At 58.7% G+C, this 19,079-nt stretch overlaps 1 protein-coding gene across 1 annotated transcript; it reads left to right on the forward strand.

Moving 5' to 3' along the window:
- Window positions 1-403: 403 nt before the first annotated feature.
- TTI1 (TELO2 interacting protein 1) lies at window positions 404-13,274 on the forward strand. Its single transcript, XM_086474676.1, has 7 exons — window positions 404-2,702; window positions 3,187-3,375; window positions 4,168-4,316; window positions 5,125-5,265; window positions 6,673-6,877; window positions 7,587-7,674; window positions 13,040-13,274. The coding sequence occupies exons 1-7, from the start codon at window positions 404-406 to the stop codon at window positions 13,272-13,274; spliced, it is 3,306 nt and encodes a 1,101-aa protein (XP_086330802.1).
- The last annotated feature ends 5,805 nt before the right edge of the window (window positions 13,275-19,079 follow it).

The raw sequence follows: 19,079 nt of genomic DNA on the forward strand, positions 1-19,079 counted from the left end.
CGCCGGAGGGAAGCGGGCCGAACCGCTACGCCCGGCACACACGGCGGGGCGGGCGGGCGGGCGGGCAGCGCGTGCGCAGTTGCATTGCCGGAGCCCGCCAAGGCGCCGCAGGAAACGCATGCGCGTTGCGGGCGGCCGGGACTTTTCTCACAACACACCCCCCCCCCCCCCTCCCCCCCGCTGCGCGCCGGTGGACACGCGTTGTCGCGCTGCCAGTCCCGGTTCTCTCACGCCACTTCCGGCACGTGGCCCCACCCCGGGAGCAGGTAGGCGCCCCGGGCCCTCGGGGGCCGCCCCGGGCCCGGCCCCGAGCGCAAGCCCCGGCCCCGAGCCCGTGAGGCCGCTGCCGCCCGGCCCCGCGCTGGGACGGCCCCGCGCCGCCCCCCGCGGCCGGCGCCCCAGCATGGCCGTCTTCGACACCCCCCAGGAGGCCTTCGGGGCCCTGCGCCCCGTCTGCGTGCAGCTGACGAGGGCGCAGACCGCGGAGAACGTGGGGCGGCTGCAGGCCCACCTGGCCGCCGTCAGCGCCGGGGCCCTGCAGGAGCTGCAGGAGTACGTCCTCTTCCCGCTGCGCTTCGCCCTCAAGGTGCCGGGGCCCAAGCAGGAGCGGCTGGTGCAGAGCGTGGTGCAGTGCATGTCCTCCGTCCTCGCAGCGACGTGCGTGAAGAAGCAGGAGCTCCTGCAGGAGCTTTTCTCGGAGCTCTGCGCCTGCCTCTCTCCCCCTTCCAGCTCAAGCAAGCCGGCCTCGTTGTCAGAGGAGTTAAAGCTGGCTGTGATCCAGGCCCTCCACACCCTGATGCATTCGGCTTATGGGGATGTTATCTTGTCTCTGTATCAACCTTCCACCCTTCCTCTCTTAGGATTCGCTGTGTCTTTGCTTCTGGGCCTGGCAGAGCAAGAAAAAGCAAAGGAAATTAAGGTCTCTGCTTTGAAGTGCTTGCAGGTCCTGGTTCTGCAGTGTGACTGCCAGGGGCATCGACACCTAGATGAAGACGAGGCACAGCAATGCGGGGATTTGTTTGCGTCCTTTCTGCCCGGGATTTCCATTACGCTGTCTCGGGTTATTACTGGAGACATCAAACAAGGTCACAAAACCACCGTTGCTGCCATCAGGCTCTTTTATCTGATTGTTGGCTTGGTGATGGCTGATGCGCAGCTAGCCAGAATCCCAAAGACGAAAGAAAAGCTGCCAGTGGAACAAAGCAGAATATCAGAACTAATGGTCCACAGAGGACCTGACTGGAGTAAAAGTACTGCCGAAAAACTCTCCCTCCTCCTGCGTAAAATGGTTGAGGTTACTTCAGTTCACCCCCACTGGAAAGTGAGACTGGAGCTGGTAGAACTGGTCCACCACTTGCTGAGGAACTGCAGTCAGTCACTGGTGGACTCGTTCAGTCATCTTCTGAAGGCCTTGGTTGGGCTGGTGAACGACGAAAACAGCGAAGTCCGAAGCAGGTGTAACGAGGTTCTGCAGGGCATTGCAGAGCAGGGGATCGTAGCGCAGAACAGGGCTCTCGCTGATGTCCTCTCCGAGAACCTCCATTCCCTCGCCACGGCTCTTCCTCGCCTGATGAGCTCTCAGGATGACACGGGCAAGGGTTCCACTTTGAGCTTGTTGCTCGGCTATCTGAAGCTGCTGGGGCCCAAGATTAACATTGTCCTCAACTCCGTATCCCACCTCCACCGTCTCTCCAAAGCGCTGATGCAAGTCCTGGAGCTGGACGTGACGGATGTGAAGATCGTGGAGGACAGACGCTGGGGCTGCGAGGGCGCCTGCGGAGCTGCGGGCTCCTTGCAGCACGGCGTGCAGAAAGGCAGAGGTCAGAAGAAATACTTCCGCTTCTTCACGGAGGAGAAAGTTTTCCAGCTCCTTCAGCAAGTTTGTCGTGTTCTTGGCTACTACGGGAACCTCTATTTGCTCGTGGATCATTTCCTGGGGCTGTACGGTGAATCCGGCGCGTACCGAAAGCAGGCGGCGATGGTCCTCAATGAGCTGATCGTGGGAGCTGCTGGGGTGGGAGTGGATGTCCTTCAGGAAAGGGAGGTTTCGCCGAACATGGATGATCTCAAAGGGTCCATAGTGACCATCCTCGATGAGTACACAGACCAGGCGAACTGGTATTTGGTCACTAGCATTGATGCAGAAGAGATCGGCCCTCCGCCCGCTGGGCAACCCTCGGGACTCGCTGCCCGCCCAGGAGGTGTGCGCGGCAGCGTTCTCCTGCCGCCCCCAGAGCCGCACGTCACGGCCCGCGCCATGAACAGCAACATCTGGCAGATCTGCATCCAGCTGGAGGGCGTCGGCTGCTTCGCTGCCGTGCTCGGGAAGGAGTTCCGCTTGCTCCTGCTGTCAGCGCTCTACCCGGTGTTGGAGAAGGCTGGTGACAACACTCTGCTCATCAGGGAGACGGCGCTGGGGACACTGGTAGACATGTGCGAGGCCTGCAGCTATGACTCCTTGCAGGGTTTGATTAACGAGAATTCTGACTACCTGGTGAACGGGATCTCCCTGAGTTTGCGCCAGCCGGCCCATCAGCCCCGCGCTTCCCAGGTCCTGGACACTATGCTGAGGCACTCGGACGCCAGCTTGCTGCCGCTGGTGGAAGACGTTATCCAAGACGTCCTGTCTGCGCTCGATCAGTCTCACCATGACCAGGCTTCCACTTTCCTCAGGGTCCTCCACTCAGTGATGACAGCTTTAGGTATCTAGAGGACGTTTACTTTGCTTAGCTCAGCCCTGCTGTAACGAAGGGCGCTTGCCCTTGGCCTTCCAGCTTGCCAGGGGAGATTGCAAGCAGCCAAGGTGCTGCGGCGCGATGGTGACTTTGCTTTGGTTGCTGGGCCGGCTCTCCAGCAAAGATCACCAGTAGCTTCCCCTCGCCACAACCAGATTGTTTCCTGGCCTGCAGGCTTGCAGGACCGTGGCCTTTAGTGGTTGAGAAAGGACGGATTTCCGGCTCCCGTGGATGTTCTGTAGAGCGCAGGAAGCGTTTTCCTTCCTGTGTCGGGGTTTTGACGTTCTCGCGCTGTCAGGGAGGTCGCGGTGGTGGGACAGCAGGTGCCTGCCTCTCTAGCTCAGACCCATGAGACCTGAGAGTCACGTTCATCTCAAGGAATTGGCAGTACCTTGCTGAGAGTGGGAGGGGGTCGGGATCGCTCAGTGACGTGCCAGTTCCTCTTTTGCAGTCCGGTGGTTTGGATCGTCCTGCGGCCGGGAGCACCGGCACGGGCAGGCTGCCGAGCGGCCGAGCGGGACCTTGTCCCAGGGGCGGCCGGTGGTGACGAGGCAAGAGGTGGAACGGTTCTTCCTTGACTACGTCAGGCAGAAGCGGATGGCCGAGGGCGATCTTCCTGACGCGGGGGATGAGGCGGCAGGTCAGTACTGCGCGTGACTGGAGAAGAGCAGGTTCAGCCTGGAGAAGGACAGTGACCGCTGAGGTTTGCTTTGGTCAGAGGGAGGACTTGGGACCCGTCTGAAAGCCCAGCGCGCTCCTGGCAGTCTCAGGGCAGCTTTGAGCTGACCTTAGCTCATGTCAGGTGCTGCTGGGAGTTCTTGCTCTGGTCTGTGCAGGGCGGGCAGTGAAATGTTTGCAGATCGAGGCTTGTCTAGCTCCAAGACACAAGCACACTGTGGTTTTCCTTACCTCATAACAGGTCTTTTGGGTTCAGGACCCAAAGTTTCCTCTTTCCAGGATCCTACTGCCTTTTCCTCACCTTCCCTTGGGATTCCCTGTACCATTTTCTCCTGGCTAACAATGCCACCGCTCACTTGGCCTTGGCAGGCCCTGCAGACATTCGTATAGGGAACTTTTTAGTCTTTACTGGGCTATGCTGCAATCCTGACCTTTAAATACTTCATCTTTAAATACCCAGGCTTTTCATTTTTAATAAAAATCAATGGGAAATGAGTCCATGGTGAGGAGAGACTGCAAATGTCAGCCCAACTGCGCTGTCCAGTAAAGAAAGCAAACCTTCCCTAGTCCCACACTCTTAACTGAATCTGACACGTAACTCGCAGAACTCGAGCGTGGACTTGACTCTATCTGGATGTGTTACAAAATGCCGGAAGCCTCACCGGGAATGTGCAGGGTGGTTGTGGGTGGGTGTTGTGATCTCCTGGAGCTTCCCAGTCATCTTCATGGCTTCAGTAATGGTTTTGTGTTCCAGATGAGGTTCCCCCCCTCGCTCAGCCGGAGCCAAACAGCCCTGACACAGAAGGCGAAACTCCGCTGCCAAGCCACGCTCAGCTGGCCAAAGGTGTGATGGAGAGGTGCATCCACCTCCTGTCTGACGGGGACCTCCGAGTGCGGCTGAGGGTTAGTGAACGCCAGCTTCGAGGGGGCGAGCGGTGCCCGTGAAGGGGCTGGTGGTTGGCTTCCTGCCGCAGGGAGCTTAGTGCTGCCAGGTGCTCCTCCAGGACAGACCCTCCAAGTCCAGCAAGGGAAGGGGGCACAGTTGTCTGGGAGTAGGCTGGTTTAGGCACGGCAGCCAGGCTGAGCAGGATCTTAAGGGTGGCTTCGTATCGGGCACCTTCCCTCGTGATAATCGAGACTTGCGCCTCAGCCGTTGCTGGAGGAAGCAGAAGCATCTTTCTCCCATCTGGGCCCCCCATCCCCCTTCCTCAGACCGTGGTGCACAGATTGATGAACATTTTTGAAGTTGCTGGGGTGATGATAAGCAGGGCTAAAAGCCTGGGCTTTTTTTAATCATGAAAATCCTTTGAAGGTGGCCTCCTTTTAAAGTGCAAAGCGAGACAGAAAATGCAGCAGTGAGGCATAACCCAGATTCCTGCCACAGAGGCCCCAGCCCTACCAGGTGATCCGGTGCCACAGCAGCGGGAGGGTCCTAGTGCACAGCTCAGCCTGCAGGATCCGGCCGGGAATCGTGCCCTGGTTCCAGCCTGGCTCTGTAGCCCAGCACAGGTTACGCCCCTGTGCTGCCTGGCCCTTTCCAAACGGGGCCGTGCTCCGCGCTCTGTTCAGTTACCCCGCTGCGTGCCGAGGTAAAACCGTTCCCTTTTGGGTTAAAACCTTTCTCCTGGCTCCCTGGTGCAACCCTGGGGATCCACCCGAACGCCTGGTGCTGCAGCGCTCTGAAGTCTGTTCCCTTACCCCTCCTGCCCAGGTCCTGGACGTGCTGGAGCTCTGTGTCACTGCGCTGCAGCCTCACGGAAACCATCTGCTTCCCATGGCCCATCGGGTCTGGCCAGCGCTCGTCACCCGGCTGATTAGCGATGACCCTCTGGCAGTGCTCAGAGCCTTCAAGGTACAGCAGCGACTCTGCCAGCAGCCTTCAAGCTGGTGCTTAGAAGGCAAGTGGCTCAGGCATTGCTGCGGCCCGGGAGAGAAGCACTCAGCTTGTGGAGTGGTTTTTGAATGCGGTTTGGAACACAAGGTCACCACCCTGCAGTGCGTGGGCTTGTACCGCTCCCGCGGCAGCTTGTCCGCAGATAAAACCCTGACCCTGTGCCTGGGGGAAACAGCAATATCCGTGGTTATTGCGGGGAAGAGGAAAGCGGTTCTTTCACAGCCTGAGCAGCTGTCGGAGGCACCGTAGGGTACAACTTGCCCGTGCTGGAGCCGCTGGCTCAGCAACCCGCTTTGGAAGCCTTAGTCTGAAGAGAAGGGACTGCTTCACAGTTGAGGCATTGGCAGGGGAGGGGGGAGGTTAGGCAAAGACTCAGCCTCATGATAACGTTATTAAAGAGCTCCTGGCCACGTCAGCTGGCTGCGTTCTCTTCCTGACTGACAGGTTGGGCAGTAGAGCATAATTCCGGAGGTGGCCAGCCCCAGGGCTTCACAGGGATTCCTCTGCTGTGCAGAACGAGGTTCATTTTAGAATCCTTCGGTGTGAATAAAAGGAGAGTTTTGATTCCCCAAGTTCGAGAAGCCATGCACGAGCATTTCAGAGTAGCCATACCTCATGTGTGCCTGCCCTAAAAGAAGGGAGAGCTCACGACACAAAAACTAATTAACTCCTGAAAAGTTCAAGGGATCGTTACAATTAGCAGCGAGTTTGGGTTTTGTTACAAGAAATCCCCAGGAGTGTCTTCCTCCCTAAATCTCAGGACAGGAAGGGCAGTATCGGTGCAAGCCAAACGAGGTAACCAGCATCTCAGTCCCGCACACTCAGACCAGGAGCTTAGCGAAGTTCCGAGAGATAACAGTGTTCTGGCCGCGTGGGCAGGCCCCATGGAGCCCCCTTCTTTTCCACAGATATTTAAGGCCTTTCTGTAGGCTGGGTTGGTTTTTATCCTGGGCACACGCCAGTAGCGCTGGTGCCCTTCCTGTTCACTGGTGTGCTGGTAGAGATGGACTGTTGCACCACAGAAGTGATTTATGTTTTAGTGGCATTTTCCATCAGAGGCTCCTGCAGCAATTCTGAGTAAGACTTCCCACGCTGCCCTTCCCTTTACTGTGCTGACGGGAGAAGGGCAGTCCCAGGAGGTTAGCCACGTGGAGCTGAAGCGCAGGGTGCGGGTCACTCGGCCTCTCCGCCGCGCGTTCGCCTTCTGCTCACGGGAAGCTGGGGCAGGTGTGGTCACGCCGCCCCCGGCTGCCAAGAAGTTGTCGAGGGAGAGCAACCGCCTCCCCCGCCGGCTGGTGCGCCTTGCTGAGCTCCTCCCAGAGCCGCCTGCGCACTTACCTGCAGTAACTGACGTTTCCCCACCAGGTTCTGTGTACTCTGGCTCAGAAGTGCGGGGACTTTCTGAGGCAGAGGTTCTCCAAAGATGTCCTGCCCAAGCTGACCAGTTCCCTCCTCAGCCAAGCCCCAGCAAGCGCCAGGGCCGGGCCCGTGTACAGCCACACGCTTGCCTTCAAGTTGCAGCTGGCGGTGTTGCAGGGACTGGGTTCTCTGTGCGAGGAGCTGGACATGGGTGAGTACCAGGGGCAGCGGAGGCCGTGAGATCTCTGCCGCGCTTCCCTCTCGGCTGACCAGGCCTGCGCTTGCCTCTTGCCCTTCTGCTGCCCCACGGGATTGATTTCCTGATCTCCTCCAGCCTCATCCCACTCAGGTCCTGCTGGGCCTTGGTCCGTCCCCTTTGCGAGCTCTGTAAAGAGGGGCTGGTCACTCTTTACCCCCCAGGAGACAAATGGGAGAGAGGATTCCCAGCACCTTGCAGAGTGACTGCTCACCTCATCTGTGCTGGGCAGTGGGTGTGGAGTGCCTGGGTTGCTGCAGCTGGGCCTGTTGGGCCCTTAATTAACTGCAGAACTGGAGCCCAAATAAGGCTTCTGGCTAACTTGACTGGTTCTATTTTGAGGCGTCTCTCTGGGTGACCCCTTAAATGCAGCACATCACATTCTTCTACAGAAGGAAACTCTGAAATTCTCCTAGGTTAAATTTCTGGAGCCGGCTTTGATGAGGGAGAAGTTTGCTGGCCAGTTGCTCTTTTCCTCTCTCAGTGCCCTTGATTGCTTTCCGAGCTTTGCAGTAAGATGCTTAAGAGGTGAGGTCAGAAGAGCTCTGGGTCAGACAGTTCAAAGGCTCAGAAGCCTCTTGCTGCCAATTTAAAGCTGATTTTGTCAGGCTGCAGCCGCTGAGTAGGTTACCTCCTACCCTGCTTTTCTGTTCCATTTCTGCAGGCGAGAGTGACCTGAATAAAGTGGCAGATGCCTGCCTGATCTACCTCAGTGCCAAGCAACCCGTGAAGCTGCAAGAAGCTGCCCAGAGGTAATGTCTCTTAAATACAGGTGTACAAGCAATGCGGGCCAGAGGGAGCGCGGTGACCCCTTTCTGTTTGCGCCTTTCCCATCCCCCGGCGTGTTGGAGTCCTGCACAGCAGGGTCTTTCATGAAGTTAGTGCCTTTCTCTGGGGGAGTATCATTTACTACCCAAAATGAGCTGGAGAGGTTGGCTTACCCACAAGTTACAGGTGACTTTCAGGTTACCTTGCAGTGCATTTGGGGACAGAGGGGGAAGATGTGCTGCCTGCCCTTTGCTAACCATCTCCTGTGCTAGAATACGTGGGGCTCTCGGCCCGCTGGGGACATAAAACTGCAGGGGGGAAGATGGCAACGCCAGAGGATGTGCCAGACATTCCCATGTATTTTATCACTTAATACCTTCTGCAGGCTGGGGGATTTACTTCTGTTCGCCTCTTTCCCCGGGTTCCTGTGATCATGTCAGCCAGGCTGTGCCAGGTGGACCAGCGTTTGTTTGGGAAGCTGTCAGTCTTGGCACCGGGCTTGCTCGGAGGAGGCTGGGAGGCGTTAAAAGAGCACAAACAGTTCAGGTGAACACACATCAGCTCTATGAAGTGTTGACAGGCATGCTTTGCTGCTCGGTGTACAAAACCCTGCTCAGCATGTTCCTGCTGTCAGGATAAGGAATCACTGTTGTTGTGTGTTGTCACCTGGAAACGAGGCCAGAGATTGCAGCAGACGGAACGAGCCCGGTTACAGAACATGGGGAGCGAATAAGCCAGCTGGGCACCTCTGCCTCTGCTGAGGAGCGGGGGTGAGAGCCCCCCTCTTTCTGCGCAGCCCTGAGGGGCGAGGAGGGCGGCGCTGAGGGGTTCGGCAGGCGCTGAGGGGTTCGGCAGAGGCTCTGGAAGAGGGCAGAGCTGCCCACTCCCCGTCCCCCGAGCGCAGGCCTCCTGGGGGGGCAGGGGGTGAAGGGCTTTTGTGTGGCCGGGCAGCAGCTTAGAGGGCGAGCGCTCAGCACCTGCAGCCGTACCTTTGTTTGTGTTCCTGCGCTGCTGCGAGTGGGTTTATTTTTACCTTGGTGGCTTTTATTGCAGCCCAGCAGGGCTTCAGCAGCGTTTGTTCTGCAGAGGGGCTCTTCGCCGTAGGCTTGCCTGCCCTCGGGACAATAAAGCGTGCCTCTGGGTAAGCAGCGCTGGAAGGGAAAGCGGAACACCAGGGTTTATCGAGATACTTAGACTCTTCAGCTTTTAAATCATTAACGAAGCAGTCTGAAAAGCTGCGCAGTTCCTCCCCACAGCACGGGCCGGGGGAAAAGCTGCATGAGCCCTGGGATGCGGTGGGGTCGTTAGCAGCTATGCTGGGAAGCAAGCTCACTGTTGTTGGAGGAAAAGGGCAGCAAAGTTTAGGGCAAGTAACATTTTTCTCCTGTATATTGTTTTTATTCTATTTTAAGGGGAAAATGCCACATGTTGCACTGCTCCCCCCACCTTTGCTGCACCATACATCCCAGGTCTTCTGTGAACAGCTGTCTCGCGTGCAGCGCTGTTGGCCAGGCACGTAGATGCACCCAGGCATGCATCGTGTCTGGCCTGCTGCTAACTGCATATGGCAGTGCTTGTAGGCTTCTCCTCTTTTTTTTTTGTTTTGGTTTAGTCCTACCTGATCCCTGGTCTTGGAGCCTGGATGGATCAGAGTTAAACATATCGCAGTCCCTTTCAACTGCAGGACACACGACATGAGGTTTCAGCTTGGAAAGGTCAGGATTAGTTTGCACCATAACAGTCAGCTCCAGCGCCAGGATAAGAATCACTGCTCAGCCATGCTTTGGTTGCCTTTCTCCAGCTCTTAACCACCGGATTCCTGTAAGCTCCAGTCCTTTTCCTTGCTCTCCATGTGCTCGAAAGTAATCCTGCAAACTGACACACGTTGTCACATGTAAGGGCCCTTCCATCGAGGCCGGGGCAATGTTATCAGCCTGATACATGAAAAATTCTGCATTTTAAATACTTCTAAAACCACATAGACCCGAACTAATCTTAGCCACAGCCTGAGTGCCAACATCCGTCACGTAACTCAGCTTTATCACGGCAGAAATCATACAGAGTAAAAAGATGTTTGGAATCAGCTTGCCCTGTTGATTTATACTAACTGGCCTGTGCTCACTTTTTGGATTCTTACTCAGCTCATGAGTTGTGACCTGCCAAGAGTAAGGTCAGGTCTCACCAAGTCAGCTGTAGCTCCAAGAACTCCCTGCACTGAGTGAGGATTCTGTAGGTGTGCAAAGGGCTGAGCAGGAATTTTTGGCCAAGGTGCTGGAGCCACAAAAGAGAGAAAGGGAAAAAAAAAAAAAGGCGTTTTGGCTGTTGCCCAGGGATGTTATCATGCCCCAAGGAGGCTGCTTAATCCCATTTATGGGGCCCTGTAGTTTCATGAGATGAACCAGTGGGAGTAAGTGAATTTTGTAACTGCAGCTTCAAGCAATACTCAACAGGCAAAAATAGATGCTGGGGAGAAAAAAACCCTCCAGCACATCTGTGGAAGAGAAAATGGGACAATGGGCTTTATAGTAAGATGACTGCTGGGAGTATTCCAGGAGAGAAATATTACCCAAAGCTCTTAACAACCACCCCCCACCCCCCAAAAAAACCCAAACGTACTGAAGAAGAGTTTGGGAAGGCCAGGGAGCACTAGGTGTGATTGGCTTTCGTTGCCAATGAGCCACTGTGGGTCAAGTGACCAGGAGCACCTGAGCAGCTGAGGGGTGGTGGTGTGGGGCCCAAGCACTGGGAACAAGGCAGGGGGGAAGATGGTGTAAACTGGAAGTCACAATGTGTAAGCCTGGAATTCACATCAGTTTATTAGGTTGCATCATCCCTGACAAGCTTGAAGGAAAAGAGATTAAGAACTTGTCATTGGCCTGTGTCAGCAACTCACAAATAGTTTACGTTGGAAGTGACTGTTGTGAAATTTACACTTAATTCTTAATAAATGCTTACAGCCCCGGAACTTAACCAGTGACCTTTCAGTCAACAGTCTGGATAGGAATGGGGGGGGTTTCCAGGGTGCAAAAATAATTTCCCCAGTTCTTACTGAAGTCGGTGGTGAACTGTGTCTAGAGATGCAGAAGCCAGAAAGACTTGTCCTTTTCTGTTCACTGTGCCCTGGCTTTGCTTAGGGCTCGGGAAAAGACAGGGCAACAGAACAGCCCAACTCTGCTCTGTGCTAGTAGGATTTGTGTAGCACAACTGGAACAAATATGAGCCATTTCTGGACCTTTTTAGATACCAAAGTTGATTATGCAGCTTACCTCTTGTGGTTTGATGTGTGGTTTATTGGATGTTTATTGACAGCTGTCATTCACACGCTGGGCTGAAGTACACTGGCATAGCCACCTACACAAAGCAAAATTCAATAAAATTATATTTAAGTCAAAAAAAAAAAAAGGCCACAACAAAACAAACCTGGATTAACCCCAGGATTCTTTGCCATGGAAACAGGTTGCTTAGAAACTACCCCAGAGTTAGTTTGGAAATGCAGAAGTCAAGTTGTTCTTTAAGCTGCACAGCACTCCGGGTTATCAGGAGATAATCACACGCCTCAGGCCATCACGGGCACAAGAGGCAGTGGAGTTCTCCAGGGACCAGCTAATCTCTTGAGGGTTGCTCTCTGCAGAGCAGCCGATGGGGAAGAGGTTGGGGAGCAGAGCACCTCGCTGTGCGTGCGAGAGGTAAAGCGGTGCGCGTGCACCGAGGCAGGCACATGGCCGTGGCAGACAGGCAAGGCAGCAACGTGGCTGCTCGTGGAGTAAGGAGCGATGCAGCCACAAGGTTGTTGTGAGGAGGTGAGGGAGCTTTCCGCTGCCTCCATCTCGCTTCTGTGCTTGTTCGGGTTACCCGTGGCACCGGAGGAGAGCTGCTAAAAGGGATTTCTGCCTGCTTTACAGAGGAAGCAAGCTCCCTTCAGGGGCAAAAGTTATTCAGGGAGAAGTTTTGACAGAATCGGGTTGGGGTTTTGTGTGGCTTTTGTAGCAGATACTCTGATTTTAGAGTGAGGAGTTCTGTCCCGTGCTTCTTGGGGGAAGAGAGGCAGAGCTACCCCCAATGTCTCCTCCTGTTACCTCGCCCGGCTGCTGTTCTCCGCCTGGCCCCATGATTTCGGGGGGAAATAGACCTGAAGATGCGTGGCCAGGGCTTTGCTGAGGGCTTGGGAAGCCGACTCGGAAGTTTGGTGGGCGCCCAGTGCCCTCGGGGCTCTCAGTCTCTGTGGGAGCGCAGCGGACTCAGCGCCAGGCAGGCAGAGGCTGTGCAGTGCTGTCAGGGCAGCCCGCAAATTCCAATTTAATTGTGAGCGTGGCCCGACGTCCAGAGACCTTGATACCGGTGAAGCCCAACAGGGCTGCTGTGCCTCAGACCCCTGACGCAGACCTAGCTGAGCCCAGAGGTTACCGCCAGGAGAGCTGGCAGAAGAAATGGGTGAGGGGAGGTCAGGCAAGTCAGCGGTTTGCTCCTTGTCCTAGGGGGTCCCTGCTCTCCAGCGGGCTCTGTTACCGCAGCTCACGGCTGGAGTCAGACCTGTGAAGTGCACACCCAAAAGTGAAATCCCTGTCTGCCCTGGGGTATTGAAGTTCAGAGGGAAACCCATCAACACAGCGGGGAAAGCCTTGGGCGAAGTTGTCATTCCTCTCTTCCTCCATTCTATTGTTAACGAAGGGGTTTGATTTTTCTTTTAAAAAAAGAAAATCCTGCTTTGTGAAAGGTACTGTGCTGAAGGAGGAAAATCTGGAGGCAGCTAATAAGGACTTGGGATGAGGGAGACCTGACGTGAGCACAAAGCCCTCAGTGCAGCGTTCAGCTGTACTTGTGGCCCAGCTGTCCAGGAACACCCCGGGTTTCACCGCCTCTGGAAAGGGAGGGAAGCCCAGGTGGGTCGACCCCTCACTCCCCCAAAACCAGAGAGGCTGAGCAGCATATACAGCCTGTTTTGAAGAGCTTTGCAGGAGCACTTGTCCAAAACATACCTGACAAGCAGCACGTGCCGTAGTCTGCCGTCCCCTCTCCGGCGCTTGGGACCGGCTGGTTTAGAGGCCTTTGCCAGCAGCAGCCCGCGGTGCCGAGAGCAGCGCCTGGGTCAGTTCTCACGATAACTTACTGTGTAGCTTTAACAACTGGTTTTTCTGCCTCTCGCCGGTAGATGTGAAACCACTGAACTGTCTTCTCTTGGGCACAGGAGCCATTTTATCGGCTCTCTCTAATGAGCCTCCAAGTCTGTTCAGCCGCCAGAGGTTGCAGACATCAGAGCTCTCCGGAGCTCTCTGCTAACGACCCTGTTGGGTGCCAATCAGGCAGCCTTCTCCTTACTCTCCTCTCCTTTCTCCCCACTGTTTTCCAAAGTGTTTTCCTCCACTTAATGCACGTGGACCCTGACAGCACCTGGCTCCTCCTGAACGAGGTCTGCTGCCCGCACCGGTACGAGCCCCCCCACGTCAGCCTGCGGCCCGTGAGGCTCGGCGGGATGGGGAGGCAGCGGAACGAGTTCACCGACAACGTGCTGCTCCTGCTGCGGCGGCTGCAGCAGCTGGAGGGCGCGACGCCGCGGGCTGGCGCGCAGGAGGCGTCTCCTCCTTGAGAGACCTGCGCGGCGGCGGGAGGGGAAGGCGGACCCGCCGGGACAGAGCTCACCTGGGGAAGCACCGTCGCTTCGGTCCCAAATCATCATGGGGCGAGGAAAGGATCGCCCGGTCTGGGGCGCTGGCTGAGACACCTTCCCCGGGGGCAGAAGGTAATTTCTTTTAGATGGTGTTTGAGGACGAGGTGGGTGCATCGCCCCGGTTCCTCCCGACCTGTACCTCTCTGCACGTGGTGCTGGAGGGAGTCCAGGGGCCGCAGCACGGAGTCCAGGGGCCGCAGCACATCTGTTTCATGTTCTTCAGCACAAGGAGAGAGTTGTTTTCCAGAAATGACTTCCCAACACTCAGTCCTTGGGTGGTGCCCTTTTGGCACCCCCACCCCTCTGACCTCCTCACCACTGTGCTACTCCGTCCTGGTCCCAGCTGGACAAGGACTGCCGACTCAAAACAAAAGCTTTTTCTGGCCTTAACCCTTCCCAGGGGGAGGATCTGGTTTGGGGTGCATTGGAAACCTTTTCTTTTTGGAACCAGCTAACCTCAGAAAAAGTTAGAATGCGTTTCCAACACATTCCTCACCGGCATGACTGGCAAGAACACCACGTCCTTTTCGACACACCAGGGCTGTTCCTGGCAGTCGGCAGTTGGCCGGGGCTGGCCGCGAGCCTGGCTGGACGTGTTGCGCTCCCCGATTCTCACCACGGAGCGCGAGAGGGTCTGTAGAAAAGCGGCCAGCCCTGATTTACAACTCGGGAGTGACTGAAGACTCCTCCTCGCTCCCAGACTGCCTGCCATCCTCCCAGGCCATTTCTTAGACCTCTCGGATCTCTAACACCCACCCCAAGGAGCGCTGGGTGAAATGTCTGCCGGGCCCGGCACAGCCTCCCGGGGGGGGCGCGGACGTGGTCAGACGAGGCAGGCGGTGACCTGAGGTGTGAGCGCGGTGCCGCCACGGCAGTGCCACCACGGCAGTGCCACCACGGCAGTGCCACCACGGCAGTGCCACCACGGCAGTGCCACCACGGCAGTGCCACCACGGCAGTGCCACCACGGCAGTGCCACGGTTTGCTCGAGCAGGTACAGCGCCGTGCGGAGAGGACGACCAGCCTTTGGGGTCTGCTCGCTGCCCCTGCCAGAGGGCCTCCCCGCCAGAACACGGCACGGGCTCACCCTCGCCTGTAGCCTGCTCCAGCGCTCGAGTCCCCCGGGCTCCTTCCCGAGAGACCGTCTGCGGGTGCTGCTTCGCTCGGCTGCTCCCGGACCGCGCTGTCTCCCGGGTTCGTCACTTCACCCCGAGCGACTCCTGGCAGCGCGCTGCCCCCTGGCACGTGGGGGGGTTTCATGCTGGTAAAGCCAAAGGGCAGATCTGGACTGTAAATGGGGAAGCAAGCTCAGAAATGCAAAAACCAAAGCAATAAACTGGTTGTTACGTGGAACAGGCTTTGTGCATCGCTGCTGGGGATCCCGGGTGGGCGTCCAAAACATCCCAGCTGTTGGGACCAAGGGGGCTGCCGCTGATGCCCACACCCCCCCTCAGCTGAGATTATTGCCCCTTGTCTCACTGGTTTTGTTCAGGCTTTACTCCTGGTTGCTTCTCCAGAAAAAACACATGTCGGGGGCTTTTTACCAGGTAGGACGGGGCTGCAGTTCAGCTTTTACCCTTTTGTGCTTCTTTTAGTGTATATCCAGTGCTTAACGCTGGGTTGGTTTTTGTGCAAAGGAACCCTTCAGAGTTGATCTGACAGGGGAAGACGGGAGAGGCAGAAAGGTGAAATATCACCTTTGGTCTCCAGAGCACCCTCGGGGGTGGTGCAGAATTTTCTGGATTATTGTAGCCCTTGATAAAACTCATCCATCAGGCACACACGCCGCATCCCGCCCGGCTCTGCCTTGCCTCCGGCGCCGGCTGGAGCTCGCACGTGACAGATCAGCAGCGCCGCGACGGCATCGGTGCGGCTCTTCTGGGCTCTCCACCCACCGCCTCTCCCTGCTCTCGGCACCCAGCGGCACCGGGCTGGCACGGGCTCCTCATGGGCTGCCACCAGGGAGACACAAGTGAGACATGCCACGGAAATCTGGGCCACCTTCCCGCAGCTTGGCATCACCCCTCCTGTGCCGGGCCGCACCGGCTGGTCACGGGCTGCAGGCGGACAAGCGATTTATCGGCACATGCACCGAACTGGTCGCCCCTGGGCAGCAGAACCAGCCCAGCCTTGCTGGAGTCACCTCCGCTGGGACAAGGCGAGCTCAAAAGAAAAACAGATAACCTTTATTCTAGCTTTTTTTAGACTGAAGTTCTACATCTTTCTGAAAGAAAAAAGCACAAAACCAAATGGCACCTGCAGCATCCACCACAGCGAAACCCCTCCCCGGCTGCCGTCCCAGCACCAGCCCCGGTTTCCGCAGCCAGCCCCTCCTGCCCCGCCACAGGGACCCCGCGGAGCGCGGCGCTGCGGGCTCCGCGGACACCCGCCTGCCTGCGCCCGCGTCGGGGCACGTCACCACGCGGGAGGACAGGCACGAGGCTTGAGGGCAGCGCTGCCCCGCCAGAGTCCCCGCTCCCACCCCTGCCGAGCCACCCAGTCCCCTCTGGTCACGTCCGCGCCAGCTCCCGCTCCTGGGGTCTCGCCAGCCCCGGCGGGGACTGCGCAGCCGCGGCTCCTGCAGACAGGGCTGGAAGCGAAGCTGCTCCAGCGTGGGCTTACTGGGGACCCCACACCGCAGCCGCCTGGTTTCGGGGCTGGTGGAGCCCTCGCCGCTGAGCCAGGCGGTGCTGGCTGCTGCAGAGCCGGGCTCCGGGAGAGGTGCTGGGGGGGCTCAGGGGCTGCTGCCACCCTTCACCCCATGGCTGAGGGGCCCATCGCAGCCAGTCACTGCCTCGGCACAGCGGGGACCAGGGTGCTCAGGTCATTACGACAGCGAGGATGCAGCGCTGCCGTGCCCTGTGGGGATGGGGCAGGACCCGCCGCTCTGTGTCGTGTGTGTCCCCCCCCCCCCCCGACGCCCCTTCCCGGCACGGAGATGCGTCCACGGAGGGGGATGCACCTTCCCACAGCCCCTTCTCTCGCTGGATGTGTCCCACCGCGCAGGGCAGGCGCTGCAGCAGGGAGGGCTGATGCCGGCTCCCCCAGGCCACCCTCCTGCCCGGCCCGATGAGCAGGCTGGAGCATCGCTCCGTGCCCCGGTGCCCAGGAACCGGCCCCGTCCCCCCAGCCAGGCCTCCGGCACAACCGACAGCACCGAGACCCCCGCAGAGTCCCAGCACCGGTTTCTCCCAGTGCTGTCTCCAGGCTTCACGGCTCTCCCGGAGATTTTCCCCACAGCCACAGTCCCCAGCCGACAGTTCGGTGCAGATGCCTGTCTCGGCTTCGTTATCACCCCTGCTTTATTACAGGCAGAGTAAATTGCTTTTGTCTGAAGCAGGATAATGGCCAGAAGAGTGACTGCGTGGAAATGGCATTTTCATGAGGCTGGTTCCTCCCCAGCAGTGACTTGCATATTAAGCTCAGCCCGTTTTCAAACGAGCCCAAGGGCTTCTCCACTGCCCTGCCTGCACCCTCCTCCCCTGAGCAGCCCCCCAGCCCGCTGGGGCCTGGGACCGAGCCGAGGGCAGCACCCTGGGGTGCAGGAGGGGTGCCCAGCTCCAGCCCACCCAGCACCCCCACCATCCCGGAGGAGACCCAGCCCCAGCAGGCAGCTGCCCCCTGCCCCACAGAGCCAAGGGGCTGCGTGGGGGCATGGCCTGTCCCAGGCGCGGCGAGTGGGGCTGCCGGCCCCCCCCAGGGACTGGGGAGCTGGGGGAGCCCATGTCTGGCCGCCTCCTCCACACACAAACCCAGCCAGGAACAGGGGAGAGCCCCGCACTGGGGCTGGGGGCACAGCCTCCCCTGCAGCCCCTGGGCTTGGGCGCTGCCACAGACCCAGCAGAGTCCCCTCCTCCGGCTCCCACAAGATTTCATGTGAACTCAGCAAAATTAATCTCTTCTAATAAAACCTGCTATTTTTAAAGCTCGCCTCTAGGTTTTGCAAATGACTACACCACACAGCAATTTGTTTACTCCCCGTTTGAGGTGATTTGCAGCCTTTTACCCTCCCCAACGCAGCTCTGGCTCTTCCTTCTCCTCCTCCGTAGGCCGTTTGTTACTGCGCCGGTGGCCGATGCCTCCCGCTCCCTCTCCTCCCCGCGGTGATACAGTTCCCTGACAAGGAGCATCCAAGTGCAGCGCAAACCCCCACGGCTCTGCCAAGAGCTACGGCGCGGCGGCTGTTATTGCTTGTGGCAAAGCAGCATTTCCAACAGCAGCCCCCTTGCCCTGCAGCTCCTTAACGTTTTCCTCCTGACAAAGTAGCCTGCGTGTTTACAGGCTCCTGTGCTGTTTGCTCCCCCGAGGCTGTGGCTCTGCAGGTGGAACCCACAGCGGGTGGCAGAGGAGAGCGTGGCTCTCGCTGTCCCACGGTCACCAGCTGCGCCGTGCCCTTCCTCTGCCGCCGGCACTGGCTGACACCGGGCCAGCGGCTTTTGCTTTTGTTTCTCTAACACATGACAAATCACTTCACATCAGCCAAGCGAGAGGTGAGCGCTGCGGAGCCTCGGGGATTAATAAACTGCAAAGCAGCCGGGGGACTCCCGGCAGCTGGGGCCAAGCTGGGCACTGCCAACGCTGGGAGCATCTCTGCCACGCCTGGGGCAGGGCCTGGCCCTGGGGGGCAGCCAGCACCCCCGCTTTGGGGACCCTGACCTCCCACCTGGCTGGAGATGAGGCCTTTGCTCCGGGCACCCAGGCAGGGGTCAAGGCTGGCACCTGGCAGCCCAGAGAAGAGGCCAGACCCCAGCATCCCACCCAACCTCCGCCCCACCCAGCACCCCCCAGCCGCAGTGTGGACCCCCCTGCTCACCTGGGACCCAGCCACACCCTGCACCCACAGGGCAGCACCACCCTGCTCCCAGGCAGGGAACTCCCCAGCTGCAGCTTTTAAATGCTCTGAGCCCTCAGCTGCAGGTGACGATGCCCATCACCACCCCCTCCCCTCCCCACCCCATCCCCGGCCCCACCGGCCCCAGCCCCGCGCCTGGCAGCCCCAGCTGTGCCCCTTTTTTAGGGGGGGGCACACAAGACAGTGCCAAAGCCATGTCCCCTCGCCGTGCCAGCGACAGAGACCGCAGACCCGCAGAGGCTTCCTTTAAAGAGCTTTATTAGCTGCAGCAGGTCTGGTGGCGGCAGGCTGGGCGGCGCGGGGGAGCGGCAGCAGGGGAGCAGCACCCGGCACCCGCACAGGGAGACTCGGGACCCCCGTCTCCCTCCCCGTGGCCCCGTCCCCAGCGGCGGTGTTCACTCGTGGGGGCACCGGGGACAGGCTCTGCCATTTGCACCGCGACACAGGAGCCCGTGAGCCGGACCCTGCCCAGGGCGGCGCGGTGCCACGGTGCCCGAGGGGGGGCAGTTTAGCCAGGAGCCTCGCCGGCACAGGCAGTGGGGACAGAGCGAGGGCAGACGGGGCTGATGGCCGAGCCCCCCTTCCTCTGTGAAATGCGAGGGGCCGGGAGGAGCAATGGGTGAAAGTGGGCCCGCTCTGACGGCACAGCCCCCCGGGCACACACGGGCCACGGGCAACTGCCTGGCTGGGCGACGCCGCGGCACAGCCCGCAAGGCCATGGCTGCGCTGGGGAGCGTGCCGGGAGCGTGCCGGGAGCGTGCCGTGCCGTCCTTCCTCTGCTGAGCTCGGGCCTTGACGTGCTGGGGTGGCTTTGGGGCAGGCGGGGGCAGGGGGAGGCGATATACACGGTCTATAAGATGGATGCTGGAACT

This window comes from Leptosomus discolor, chromosome 17, assembly GCF_034619465.1.
Source record: "Leptosomus discolor isolate bLepDis1 chromosome 17, bLepDis1.hap2, whole genome shotgun sequence".
Taxonomy (NCBI): Eukaryota; Metazoa; Chordata; class Aves; order Leptosomiformes; family Leptosomidae; genus Leptosomus; species Leptosomus discolor.

Bases quoted from the DNA above. Each gene is read 5' to 3' on its own strand.
- TTI1 (XM_086474676.1), top strand. From the start codon at position 404: ATGGCCGTCTTCGACACCCCCCAGGAGGCCTTCGGGGCCCTGCGCCCC. The intron at 3,376-4,167 runs GTCAGTACTGCG...TTTGTGTTCCAG, and splicing joins CGCGGGGGATGAGGCGGCAG to ATGAGGTTCCCCCCCTCGCT. The intron at 6,878-7,586 runs GTGAGTACCAGG...CCATTTCTGCAG, and splicing joins GTGCGAGGAGCTGGACATGG to GCGAGAGTGACCTGAATAAA.